This window comes from Dipteris shenzhenensis, chromosome 14 (genome assembly GCF_047967505.1).
Source record: "Dipteris shenzhenensis isolate YYH24624 ecotype China chromosome 14, Dip_SZ_1.0, whole genome shotgun sequence".
Taxonomy (NCBI): domain Eukaryota; kingdom Viridiplantae; phylum Streptophyta; class Polypodiopsida; order Gleicheniales; family Dipteridaceae; genus Dipteris; species Dipteris shenzhenensis.
The window spans coordinates 19,091,792-19,104,371 of record NC_141609.1 but is presented as its reverse complement, the minus strand read 5'-3'; the positions used below and the strand labels follow the sequence as shown (position 1 = coordinate 19,104,371).

Here is a 12,580-nt window from a genome sequence, read left to right as displayed (position 1 = left end):
AGCCCGAACTGCAAATGTAGAGAATGCATAGATGGAAGCAAATGCATAATTATCCCCATTAATGATGCATGAATCTGACGATTAGATAACAACTAGTGGGTCGTTATAAATTAATCGCGGCCGTAAATCATTATGGACCACATGGAAATCCCTGAAAAAGAAGTCCGGCCAGCAAAGAAGCCTTCACTGCTCGCGAAGGAATGTTGATTATGTTCTTGCAAACAAACACCATGGAACCTATGAGCAATAATATATTCTCAAAGCAGCTCCCATTTATTTATATTCCAGAGGCCCTGCACATTATATGTAAGGCATTTGATTGGTATGTACGTATTTACAAACCAGTATGTGACATAACATCAAATTATTCCTGCATGGTTGCACCAGATGGTGGCGGACCAGCATATGCCTGAAATGCATTCCCTGGATCATCATCCAGCATAGGGCCAGGAGAAGTAGGAAAGACGGGACTCTCATAAGGCACCACTTTCATCAAAGGTAGACACAATGGATATGCACGAACCAATGCAGACCAGAGTTTACCAACCCCAAATCCATCCACTGCTGGATTCTCTTTAGAAGACGATGCATTCTCTATCCAATTCCTATTTGGGTGAAACCAATGACTATAAAATTAACATGAAATCAATGTACATGACATTAGACTCCAAAAGAGAGCCTAATGGAAGAACTCAAAAACAGTGAGAAAACACTTCAAGGCTAGTAGTATCCAAATCCCTCGCAGCATAACTATCATACAAAGATTGCTTGAGGGACATTCTAAAGAAAGCATATGCCTGAGGGAACTGTTGTCCCATCCTAAAATGCAATCTCTGTGTCCAAATAGTCCATAGTACCCAAAAACGAGCCCAGTGAAAGAAAAGGAGGAATGGAGACATCTGAGATAAGAAGCATCCAAACATCCAGAAGAGTTTCCCGAATCTGATAGAGGGAAACCGAAGCCGCAGCAAATGAGAGACATGAGTGATCAATATCCGAGAGTGTGGGCAAGACCATAACAAATGGGGAACCATCTCACGGTGATGAGAGCAACGGGGGCAGGAAAGGAAGGAATAAGACGTGCTTCCAATTTCACCCCAATGGAAAAAGCTCCCACTATACATCTCCAAAAGAAAAGCCTCTGTTTCAATGGCAATTTAGCTTTCCAAATTTTCTTGAGTTTGATTGCCACCAAGATAAAGGCCTATCCAAGTTCCAAAGAGCGTTGGCATGCTTATCAATCCACGCCGGTGGAAGAAGAAATCTGTAGACCATCGAGGATGTCAAATTATGCATTGAAAGTGAACAGGTAGCAGGAGACAAGGAAGTCAGATTCCAGTCCAGTAATCTATCCTGTACAAACAGTGGAGGAACAGGACAAAAGGCTGCAACATAGTTGTAAGTATTCTCCAAATGGGCCTATGATGCAGACCCAAGGGGAATGTCCTGCAAGCTTGTGGAAATGAAAGCACATAACCATGTTGATCCACCACATCTCCGACAAATCTTATGCCCAATTTCATAAGATTATATGCTTTAATAGGTGCATGTAAAGCAAGAGGCGAATCAAACACCTTGCTCCAATGGATGCTTTCCAAACGAAGAGAATTACCATGATGGGAGGAAGCACCTGACCATTTAGCATAAGAGAGAATTCTCTTCCAATCATGAATAAAAGCAGCAGAAACAGGACAGCCAGGAATTTTCCCTTGAAATGTAGTCATGACTGCTTCCCAGTGATCTGTAATCCAATGCCCATATGCGTGGGACTTCATGTTTCCACACATAGCTGCTAACATAATAGCCCATGGCTGTTTTTGCTGAAAAAAATCAGCAATCATAGTGCTCTTTCTTGCCAACATATGAAACTGAAGATTGAGAATATTCTGTCCCCCATGAGTCTTAGGAGAACAAACAGACTGCATGGGAAATAGTCGCAAAGCCTTTTTGTGAGATTTACTTTTCCAAAATATCTCCATAGCCTGGGACATATAGGAAGCCAAATGCTTAAAAGACCAGTGAAGAAGAGGCAAATAAAATTGCACATATGCCATAATGATAGACTGCACTATCCGAAGTCGAACATGTAAAGGCCAAGTTGACAAGTGCCAGTATTCCAGCTTCTTGTTAATCTTTTGAAGCACCCATTTAAGCTGTTGTTGAGGGGTAATATTCCAGCCAATGGGATACCCTAAATGCCTCACAATGGTATGGGAAGAAATAATGTGGCCTAGCCAGAGAAGTGCATGCCAATCAGCTTCTTTCAATGCTAGAAGATTCGATTTCTGAAAGTTGATATGCAGTCCAGCAGCTATGCCAAAATCATCCAAAGTATGCATCAAATGAGAGAGGTCACATTGAGAATTCCTGGGCATGAAATATGAATCATCAGCATATGCCTGTGCAAGAAACGGCTGTGCACCTGGAATTTGCAAGCCATGAAGCTGCCCAGTATCTGCAAGATGATCCATATGCAACAATAATGAATGAGTAGCGATGGCATACAGTAGCGAACTAAGAGGACATCCCTGTCTCATTGAGCAGGTCATAGTCCATGTCCTTGACAACCCACTGCCAAGGAGACACTGCGCAGTGGCATGAAAATACAACTAGTAAATAACATGAACCAGCCGAGGGCCAAATCCCAATTTATGCATAGTCTGAGAAATAAAATCCCAATGGACAGTATCAAATGCTTTCGCAATGTCCACTTCCAGAATGAGAACATCTTGTTTAGAATATTTGGCATACTCTATTGCAAGCAAAACATTGGAGATATTGTCAGTAATCTGCCTTCTGGCAACAAACCCATACTACCTGGGATGAAGTCTTGCCTGCAAGATAAATCGAACCATAAGGACAATCATCTTGGCAATGAGTTTGTAAATGACTGGCATAAGAGATATGGGCCGCCAATCAGCCATTGTCTCACACAACCTTTTTTTTGGGATCAATTTGACGAGGCCATGCTTCCAAGAAGGAGGACGAGATTGTTCTGCCCAAGCATGATTGATCATAAGAAGAAGAGTATCCTTGAGATCACCCCAAAATGCACGGAAAAATTCAACAGTCAATCCATCCCAACCATGAGAGCTGCCTTTACGTAAATGACTCAAAGCATCATCCAGTTCATTAAGCATAAATGGCTGCTCCAATGCATGAGCCTGTTCCCAAGACAATATAGGCTGAACATGCATAAGAAATTGAGACCTAGCTGCATTCACTTGCATCTCGAATAATCAAGCTGAGGAGAAAAGAGATGCTGAAAATGACTAGAGCATTGCGATTCCAATTCTGATTTGGAGGTGGTCCAGGTGCCATCATCCTGCCTGATCCTGCAAATATCCTCCTTTCGCCTATCCGCGTGCAGGCTTTTAAAGAAGGCCTTGGAGGAGCAACCCTTATCCAAAAGGGGTTTCATGCAAGCTCGGATTTGCCACTTCTTTAATTTGCGAAGATCATTTTGATGGATGATATGAACCGCATAAGCCCAAGAATCCTATTCAGAGGAGGTGAGCTGCCTATAAGAGCTGATTACATCCATTTGTTGCTTGTGAGATTGAGCCCATTTCAGCTTAAGCCTGAGGTTTTCCATGTGACTCCGTCCATAATCTTGAATAACAGCCTGCAAGCGATGTGCAAGACTGATCCAAGCAAAATCCATGTCCTCCTGAGCATGTAAGAGGAGGGGGCGGACAGCCACTCTCACCATATTCTGAAAATTGTTGATGAAGCAAATAAGCACTATTAATATGGAGTAGACGACGACCAAAAAGAGGCATATCATCTGTCAATCGTGCTATAGATAATGTCAAGCATACTCGAAAGTGATCAGACAGCAAGAGGGAATGATTAACCCATAATGCACATGTAAAACTAGCATACTGCTGAGCATGCAACAAATACCATCTGTCAAGTCGAGCTCAGTAATGAGTGAAAGCATTGTGACGGTATGTATAACCCATATCTCTATCCCTTGTTGAGAGCCATAAATCTTCTGCATGCAAGAGAGAAAGCATATCCTCCCAATGTCGAAGCTTAGTAGGGATCATGTGAGATCGATGAGTGGTGTTGTCTTGCATGGCAGGCGAGTTATTAAAGTCTCCGCATAAAAAAGCATTAGACAGCCATGGGTATTGCTTGAGGGAGGCCCACATTTGAGCTCTTATCGCAGAAGTTTGAGAGGCATAAACCGATGCTATTTCATAAAGATCGGCATGACAGATGCATCTGATTACCATCCATCCACCCTGGGGGTCATTGTAAGCAACCGTGGGCTGCATATCATGTTTCACCAGCATGCATACCCCCGAAAAGTGCATTGTACCAGCATAAAAGATGTCATAACCAGCAAAGTGGCCTTGCTGGCCAGCCAAGAAGTGTTGATTGTGTTCCTGTAAGGAAATGTAATGTGTTCCTGCAAGGAAATTACATCGGGGTGCATTCTATGTACATAGTGCCAAAAAAGTCTCCACTTGTTGACATTGCAAAGACCTTGGACATTGTATGTAATGCAAGTAATTGAAGCAGACATAAAAGATATGTACAGTCGAACCGAGAAACATAGTAAAGGTACAAGGTGTCAGGCATCAGCCATGACATCCACGTCCACCTGGCCTCCTGGATCAATAGCTCTATCGTCCTCATCATTGTCACATACAGGAATGCCCTTCTTGAGCACATCAACCCACAGTCGAGAAGTCAGGCTATCAGCAGGGGTAGAGGCTTGGCCAGGGGTGGAAGTAGAGGCATCCCAATGCCGAGATTGTAACGATCATGGCTTAAGCGCAAATACCTTTTTGGGTTGCTGCCAGGCACCCTGGGGAGAGGCATTAGATTCTGGAATTTTGCCCTTTCCCTTATCCTTTTGCTTGGCTGAAACATGGACCACACTTTCTTTGGGAAGAGCAGATTTAGATGTCACATCACCCAACTTGCTAGGCATAGCCTTAGGCCCCGGACCATATGTTGGAGGGGTAGTATTTTCTGGAGCAATAGCCGTAGGTGGGAGCTGGTGCAGGACTGCAGAACACTGTGAAGCTAGATGGCCAAACTTATGACAAGTAAAACAAGCACCTGCAAATAATTAGCCACACACACACACATATATGTATGTATGTATATGTACGGGTGTACGGGTGTGTGTGTGTGTGTGTGTCCTCGACTCAATTTTCCCTCTATTGAATCAAGGGCTTTTAATTGGGCCTGACCTGTGTAAAGCAGCATGCTTACCGTCTCGGCCTTCAAAGTATAAGGAAGGCCCCAAACACCAACGTAATTCAATTACGATGGATCATCTCACGGAAGTATTACATGAGAAATACTAACATTTTCCTCAGTAGTGCAAGTCGTTGCTCTATGTGTGATTGAAAAATGACTAGGTATAATAGCTTTCAAGTTCTCACTATCCATTTTTCATTTACATGACTGACTCTATGGAATAGAATGACCACATGCAATGTATCAGCCACCTTGACGCGTGTCACATTTGTGTGTGGATTATTTATTGCATTAAACAGATTAACTAGGAAGGAATTGAGCATAATCTCATTTCATATAGCATGCAAGACTTCTGACTCTTGGATGTTTTCACATAGAAAGAATTTCAAAAGATTTTCAACCGTAGCGTGAATTCTTAATCTAAACACTAGGAAAATGAAGAAGGGAGTGTGAAATTCTGGAGGAATCAAAGAAAAAGAAATTTGTAGCAAAAACAAGGGAAGTCACTTGAGAATGATTATCACTTGGGAAAGGAGTTTTAGAGAGATTATAAATCAACTTTCATAAGTTTACAAAAATGTTTTCATTTCCAAGACTATAAATTAATGATTACATCAATGGAGCAAGCATAAAGCTATGAAAAAAATAAGAGAAGGTATGAAAGGTAATATAGACAGCTCATTGGATCATTGATATATTTGACAACCACAAGTCCTTTATCTTCAGTCAAAGCAAACTATAAACCTTTCCTGTGGGCATGTGAACCTATATGGCTAAGACTATTTTGATCTGGAAGATAGCTTTTTTCAAAACATCAACGAGCTCTTGCTTTAACTAGAGAAAAAAAGTTCCATGAAGGTGGGATACCAACTTTCTTAGCATTCATCTTGAGGGAAGATTTTGATTATGGGGATCTCAGAATCATTGTGAGTTTTTGTATTAACTAAAAAGGCACTAGAGTTACTGATCCATGCACCTTATCCACAGGTCCTTATCATTTTGTCTGCACCTAATAGGTGCAAACCTTGGAGGATTGCAATTGGAAGGAAATGGGTATCAAAAGGTATTTCACATATATTAAGTCCCAAAATACTCGCATGAAAGACCTTACAGCCTTGCATGGAAACCACCAGCTCCATCCATCCCAAAACTTGTGCACTTCAAAATAGACAATCAAGCTACGTCGAAACTCAAACAACAGGATATGAAGCAAAGAGGGGTGTACTGACAGCAAACCTTGAGCTATGCTGACAATCAATCATAATACAATGAGTCTACTCCAAAGTGCAAGGGGAAAATCCTGAGAAATTCATACCTTGCGCGCATCAAATGACTTCCGAACAACTGAAAAAGCTGCGGGTGGCAGACTGTGAACCTATAAGATCAGTTGAAAAATAGTAAAAGCCTTACCCTCTTCGATGTCCAAAAAAGATTCTACAATCTCAAAACACATGCAAGACTGCTACAACATCATTGTCATGAACAAGGACAATAGAGTTTATTCAATGCAATATGGATCAATAAAAAGACACATGGGCATTTACTTAGCTTTTTTAATGCACCTTTATAAAGTTATGCAGAGGAAAATCTCTTTCTGGAACGTGATGAATTAGGACATCTAACAAGACACGACAGTTACAAGGAAATAAGGTTATCCACACTCCGGATAACAATTACAACTTTAAAAGGTCACCTTGATGCCTTGTCCTTGATTGTCAAGCCAAATCTTCATGTTTCTCGTGAGAGGAAGATCAGAGTTCAACAAAAACAAGGGAATGCAATTTAGAATCATAATAAGCATGCATAAGACTTTGAATCTCAACAGATGGATATATGTACCTTTATAAGACAACCCTATATGGATATATTTTCAAAGACTAGTAGACCATGCAATTGAACTCATTCTAGACAATAGTCCACCTTCAGGGACTCCCTATCGCATTTCCTTCACTCAACAGGAGGAAATTCTAGACAATAGTTCACCTTCAGGGACTCCTTATCGCATTTCCTTCACTCAACACGAGGAAATTAGAAGATAAGTCACAGATATACTCAACAAAGGTCACATCCACAGCCTAGTCGTAGTCCGCTTGGTTCTCTAGCTATTGCTAGCATAGGTACAAAGAGGAGGTTTTTGATTAGAGTGATCAGAGATATGTAGAAAAGGGGTAGAAACAGATTTAGAGAAAGTAATAGAATGAGCAGAAGGTAGAGAGAGGAAGAGGGAGAACTGAATGATGGGGTAGGAGAGCGAGAGGAAGAGGGGGGGAAGAGGGGGGGGAGACAGAAAGAAAGAAAGATATATTAACGTTAGCGGGAAGCCTCATGGGCCTATGCGACAAAGTACAGAATCAAGTGACTCCTACAGACCACTGTGGGCCGGGGCAAAAGGGCTCGCTAAGGCCCTTGCTGAGTACTAAAATGCTATACTAGTACAAAACAGCAAAAAGGTAGCAAAATAGCATAATATCATGAGGGTGGCATGAGAATATCAAGTGCTCAAAGCTAGAGTCCCAAGTGCATGAACCGGCTCCACGTACTAGGGCTCCATGGTGGCTCTCTGATGAGATGCAAAGAGCTCACGTATCTGCATCTGTCGGGCTATCTCCCATGGTGGTGGAGGGCGTGGTCTCCTCAATCTTTGGATCCAATGGGCTATGTCAAGGGTGACGCCTCGTCTCGGTCAATCTCCCCTGAGGAGAGCTGAAATAGGTCGAACCACGATCGTGTGTGCTCTGGTCGCCTGTCGTGTCGTGTACAGTCTCTGTGTCCCTCGTCCAACAATGTTGTGTCGGCTCTCTCCACCAATCCATATGTCTCTCATGTCGGCTAGCTCCTCCTCCTCTACCCCAAAGTGCCCTGGAGCTGAGTCAAATGCATAGAAATCCGTGACCTGTCTCTGCGCTCGGTCTACCGCACCTGTAGCTACTCAAATCACCTCCATTCTGCTGCTGAAAGATGACACCCCCAAAAAGGTGCCGCAATACATGGCAGTCGGCCTCAATAGAGTATTGAAAAGCCAACACTTCATCGGTGGATCCTGGAAGTGCACCGGGAAGCACTATCGCTCTAGTCGAGCCAAAGCATCATGCCCTCATGTGAGTCGTGCTCTGACTGCGTGGGTCATCGTGAAAACTGGCCCTCTGAAAACTACACCCAATTATGTGTAGGACTGGACAATCTCCACTGGCTGACTTTGGTATGTAAAGCTATGTCGATGAAGCACTGTGTAAGAGGTGTTTAAGATCATGACCTTGGTCTTCCCAAGGTTAACCATCAGGTCTCTCTCTTTGCAGAACACCTCTAGGGCATCTAGATGTCTCTGTAGTCCCTCTGCCGAAGATGACAGGAGGACTATGTCATCCGCGTATAGTAGAATCTGTATCATCAAGTCTACTAGTGGTGCTCCCTCGCCTCCTAGACGGTCTATGAAAGATGTAATCTCATCAATGTAGAGCCCGAAGAGAGTCGGTGAGAGACGGCATCCCTGCTTTACTCCAATCATGCTCTCAACCCAGTCTAATAGGCCTCCTAGGACACGAACTCCCTCTGACGGACTCGTATAGGCTCACCACTCCCCAGATCAGAACCTCTGGAATCTGCATATCCTGCTCTGGGGGAGAGAGAGAGAGAGAGAGAGAGAGAGAGAGAGAGTAGGCGCTTAGGAGGAGGAGGGAGATGAAGAGCAAGGGAAGCCCCGTATGGCCTTGTAGGCTAGCCAGGCCTTTAGTCCACTTGGGACACTAGTCCCAATTCACTTAGGACAATTAGTCCTAAGTTGAGTTTGGACCCTATGTAGGCCACCATTTGTACTTTCTCATTATTGATCTACAAGTACAGTACAATTCCTTGAGCTTGTTTGCTCCCTTGCATTCTATCTCCGTTCCATTGCTTCCCGCATCTAGTGTTCTATCTTCCTACCTTCTTTACACGTGCTCACATTCAGCTCAGCTCCCAACCAGCATTTCAACCTGTTTCTCAGCTCATTTTGCAGCTTCCAGCTCGTTTTTGAACTTGACCTGCATTCCAGCCTGCTCCGGACCTTCAGGCAGCATTTATGCTGACTTTTCTTGGTTCATTGACTGCTGGATCAGCTTTCGAACAGCCGTGACAGATGGGCACCTAATTCTAAAGCTGTAAAACAGTCCCGTGAATGTTCTTCAAAGTTCTCTCGCTGATTTTGTCGCCAAAACTTGCTGAAGTTTTGTCTAGACAGGCGCAAACATCTATTGCATAATTGCAACCTAATTTGCCTCCGTATGACCTGTCCGTACAGCCGTACAAATGTCCATACAACTGTACAGACTGCTCTCAAAACTACGATTTTTATTGCCCAACTCAGCTCGTACTTGGCCCAGGCCAGTTTCTACCAGTTTTCACTCCATTTCAATTGGTATTGTCGGGTACAGGCTCTTTTCCAGCTCATTTATGCTATTTGGAGTTTGCATTTGCAAGATGGTCAATTGAGTTGATTTTGCGACTATCAAATCTCTCACAAAATTTGGTGCTTTTGGTACATTTGCAGTCTGTTGTAGTGGTATTTGGCATTGGGAGCATTTGTCGTCTTTTTCCCTCAGGTATTCATTCATTTGCCCTCTTTTCCCCCAATTTTTGGGTCACATTTGGGGCTTTTGGCACTCTTATTCTGCATTGGTCCAATGCATTGGGCATTTCACTTTCAGCTACATTTGAGCAGACATTTGTTTTTGAATTTGAGGCTGGCTTGGAGTTTGCTGGGACAGACATTTGCAGACTCTTGCAGTCAATCTCTGCAGGGCAGACCTTGGGGATAGGTTTTTGCATTTGGCTTGGTGTTTGAGCAGCCCATTTGGCATTCACATTTGCAAGCACTTTGCTATCATTTTTTTCTTTACATTTCAAGATTTGGAGTCAACTTTTTTAGCAGCAAACTTATTGTAGTGAGAGCCTTAAGGCTTTGCATTTGCAGGGCACCTTTTGGGGGAAATTTTTGCAATGGCCAATAATGACTTGCTTGGAATGCGGACAAGCTTAATGCTACCAACCATCCCATGTGGTCGTACATGGTGCACCACTTTGTTGATCCAAGAATTTCTGGGTTATTGCTACCGAATCAGAGACCCCATACTTGTCTCTCCAACACGGTTTACCACTGCTATCACAGTGCCTCCTATGCCGGAACAAATACGCTAGGACTAGAGGGATGCACAGGCACATGCCTTTAATGCAATGTCTAACAAGAGGGTTGTTATACCTCACATTCATCATACAAGACAGCCAAGGCTGCATGGGACGCTTTGGCCAATCTATATAAGATTTTGAATGAGGCCAGAGGTGCCTATTTCTGTAGGCAACTGGACAATGTGAACATAGCCAAAGGGGATAGCATGGATGCATATCTCACACAAGTCAAGGACTTTAGAGAGCAGCTCATCAATGTTGATGAGATTGTGCCAAATTCTCACATGGTGTCCACCACATTGGATGGCATATATCTAGATGAATCCAAGAACTTTTAAAAACACCACACATAGTGCAATTTCAATCTCATGATAGTCACTCATAAGGTTGAAAACATAAGCTCCATCATGCATAGCAGAGACTAGCTGTTAGAAAAGTCACTGCCTCACCTGTGAGCCCCCGTTTTGAGGGGACAAGGGGGCAGGAGACTGTAGGGGGAAAGGGGCTAAGGCTAAGTAGCTGCATGGAGGACTGCACCAGCAAGAAAGAAAGAAAGAAAGAAAGTTTATTAAAGTCTTCAGAAGACTGATGGGTCTATGAGACTGTAAAAATCCTGATACAATGAGCTGTGGTAGTGGAGCTACTAAACAAGCATCCACACCAATGCAGAATGCAAAAAATGCAAAATGGCAGTACTAAGTCCTAAGTACAACATAGTCATCTCCTGACTATATATATCAATCTCAGCATCATCGTCGGCATCATCATAACCATCATCATCATCATCCTAGGCAACAGGACATCAGGATGGATGAGGCTGTGAAAGTGGAGGCATGAGGTCAGTAATAGAACGTTGTCGCCCCTCAAGGGTGCAGTCCTGGTACGTCTCCTAGTCGTAGCTCTGCGTCTAACCAAGGCCACTGCAACCCCCATCGGTTGGGCTCCGACCCTAAACAAGGAGGGGATGTCCCCAAGTGAGATCTGTGAGTCAACCCTTTGTCTGAGCTGTCGGGTCACAGGCTCCGGGTCACGGTCTGTAAGTGTTTGGGGAGAGAGAGAGAGAGAGCAAGAGAGAGTGAGCTTGAGAGCTTAGTTGCAATAGAAGAGTGTAAGAGTACAACTAAAAGAGTGAGAGATAAGGTTTTGTCCTAGTGACAAAACCTTAGTAGTCACTAACCATAGTTAGTCAACTAACTACGGTTAGGGGGAAAAACCTCTTAAAGAGAGAAAAGTGCCCCTAACTAGCTTATTAAATTACATTGGTCACTGCTGAATTATATCTATAATTCTAACACCCCCTACAGTGCCAATGTCATGTACAAGGCTGATCAATCACCAAAGGGATATAAGTTCAGGGCACTGCAAAATGCCTCAAACTTTTCACGTGGTAGTGCTTTGGTGAAAATATCTGCAACATTGTCATGTGTGGACACAAAGATCATATTGATCTCTCCTGCATGCAACTTCTCTCTAACGTAGTGATAGTGAACCTCAATGTGCTTCGTGCGAGCATGAAACACTGGATTCTTTGCCACTACAATGGCACTCTGACTATCAGTGAGAATTGGAGAAGGACCCTCCAAAGACAGATGAAGATCAGCAAATAGACGTCGCAACCAGACACATTCAATTGTTGCTGTGAAAGTTGCCCTGTACTCAGCTTCACATGATGAGGTAGCCACTGTAGATTGTTTCTTGCTCAGCCAGGAAATGCAAGATTTACCAAAAAAGAAACAATTGCCACTAGTGGATTGCCTAGTGTCATAATCACCAGCCCAATCTGAATCACTGTAGGCATGCATCTGCAAGTCACCCCCCTTGGGAAATAACAATCCAAAAGACTTCGTGCCCTGCAAATAACGGAAGATGCGCTTAACTGCCTGCCAATGCATAGTTTTTGGGCTGTGCATGTACCTGCTCACCTGAGATACTGCAAACTGAATATCAAGTCTAGTGTTGTAGAGATATATGAGGCATCCAACCGCCTGATTGTAAAGTGTGGCATCAACTAATTCTCCTGCATCATGCATTGTGAGTTTCAGCCCCGGCTCCATGGGAGTGGCTATGGGCTTACAATCATGCATGTTAAATCTGTCCAAGAGTTTCTGCACATACTTGGACTGAGACATAACAGTGCCACGTCTCTCTTGAGAGAACTGGATCCCCAAATAGAAGTGAAGCAGCCCCAAATCGGACATGT

The 12,580-nt window shown here is 43.4% G+C and overlaps 1 protein-coding gene across 3 annotated transcripts in view; it reads right to left on the bottom strand.

Annotated features, from left to right (window-relative positions):
• Nucleotides 1-12,580, bottom strand: part of PDE327 (FAD/NAD(P)-binding oxidoreductase family protein) — a 72,741-nt gene that overhangs the window by 18,607 nt on the left and 41,554 nt on the right. For all 3 annotated transcript variants that reach the window (XM_087384615.1, XM_087384616.1, XM_087384617.1), the window contains exon 2: nucleotides 6,536-6,595. In XM_087384615.1, the coding sequence (XP_087240741.1) occupies nucleotides 6,536-6,595 (60 nt within the window). The remainder of the gene's footprint in view (nucleotides 1-6,535; nucleotides 6,596-12,580) is intronic.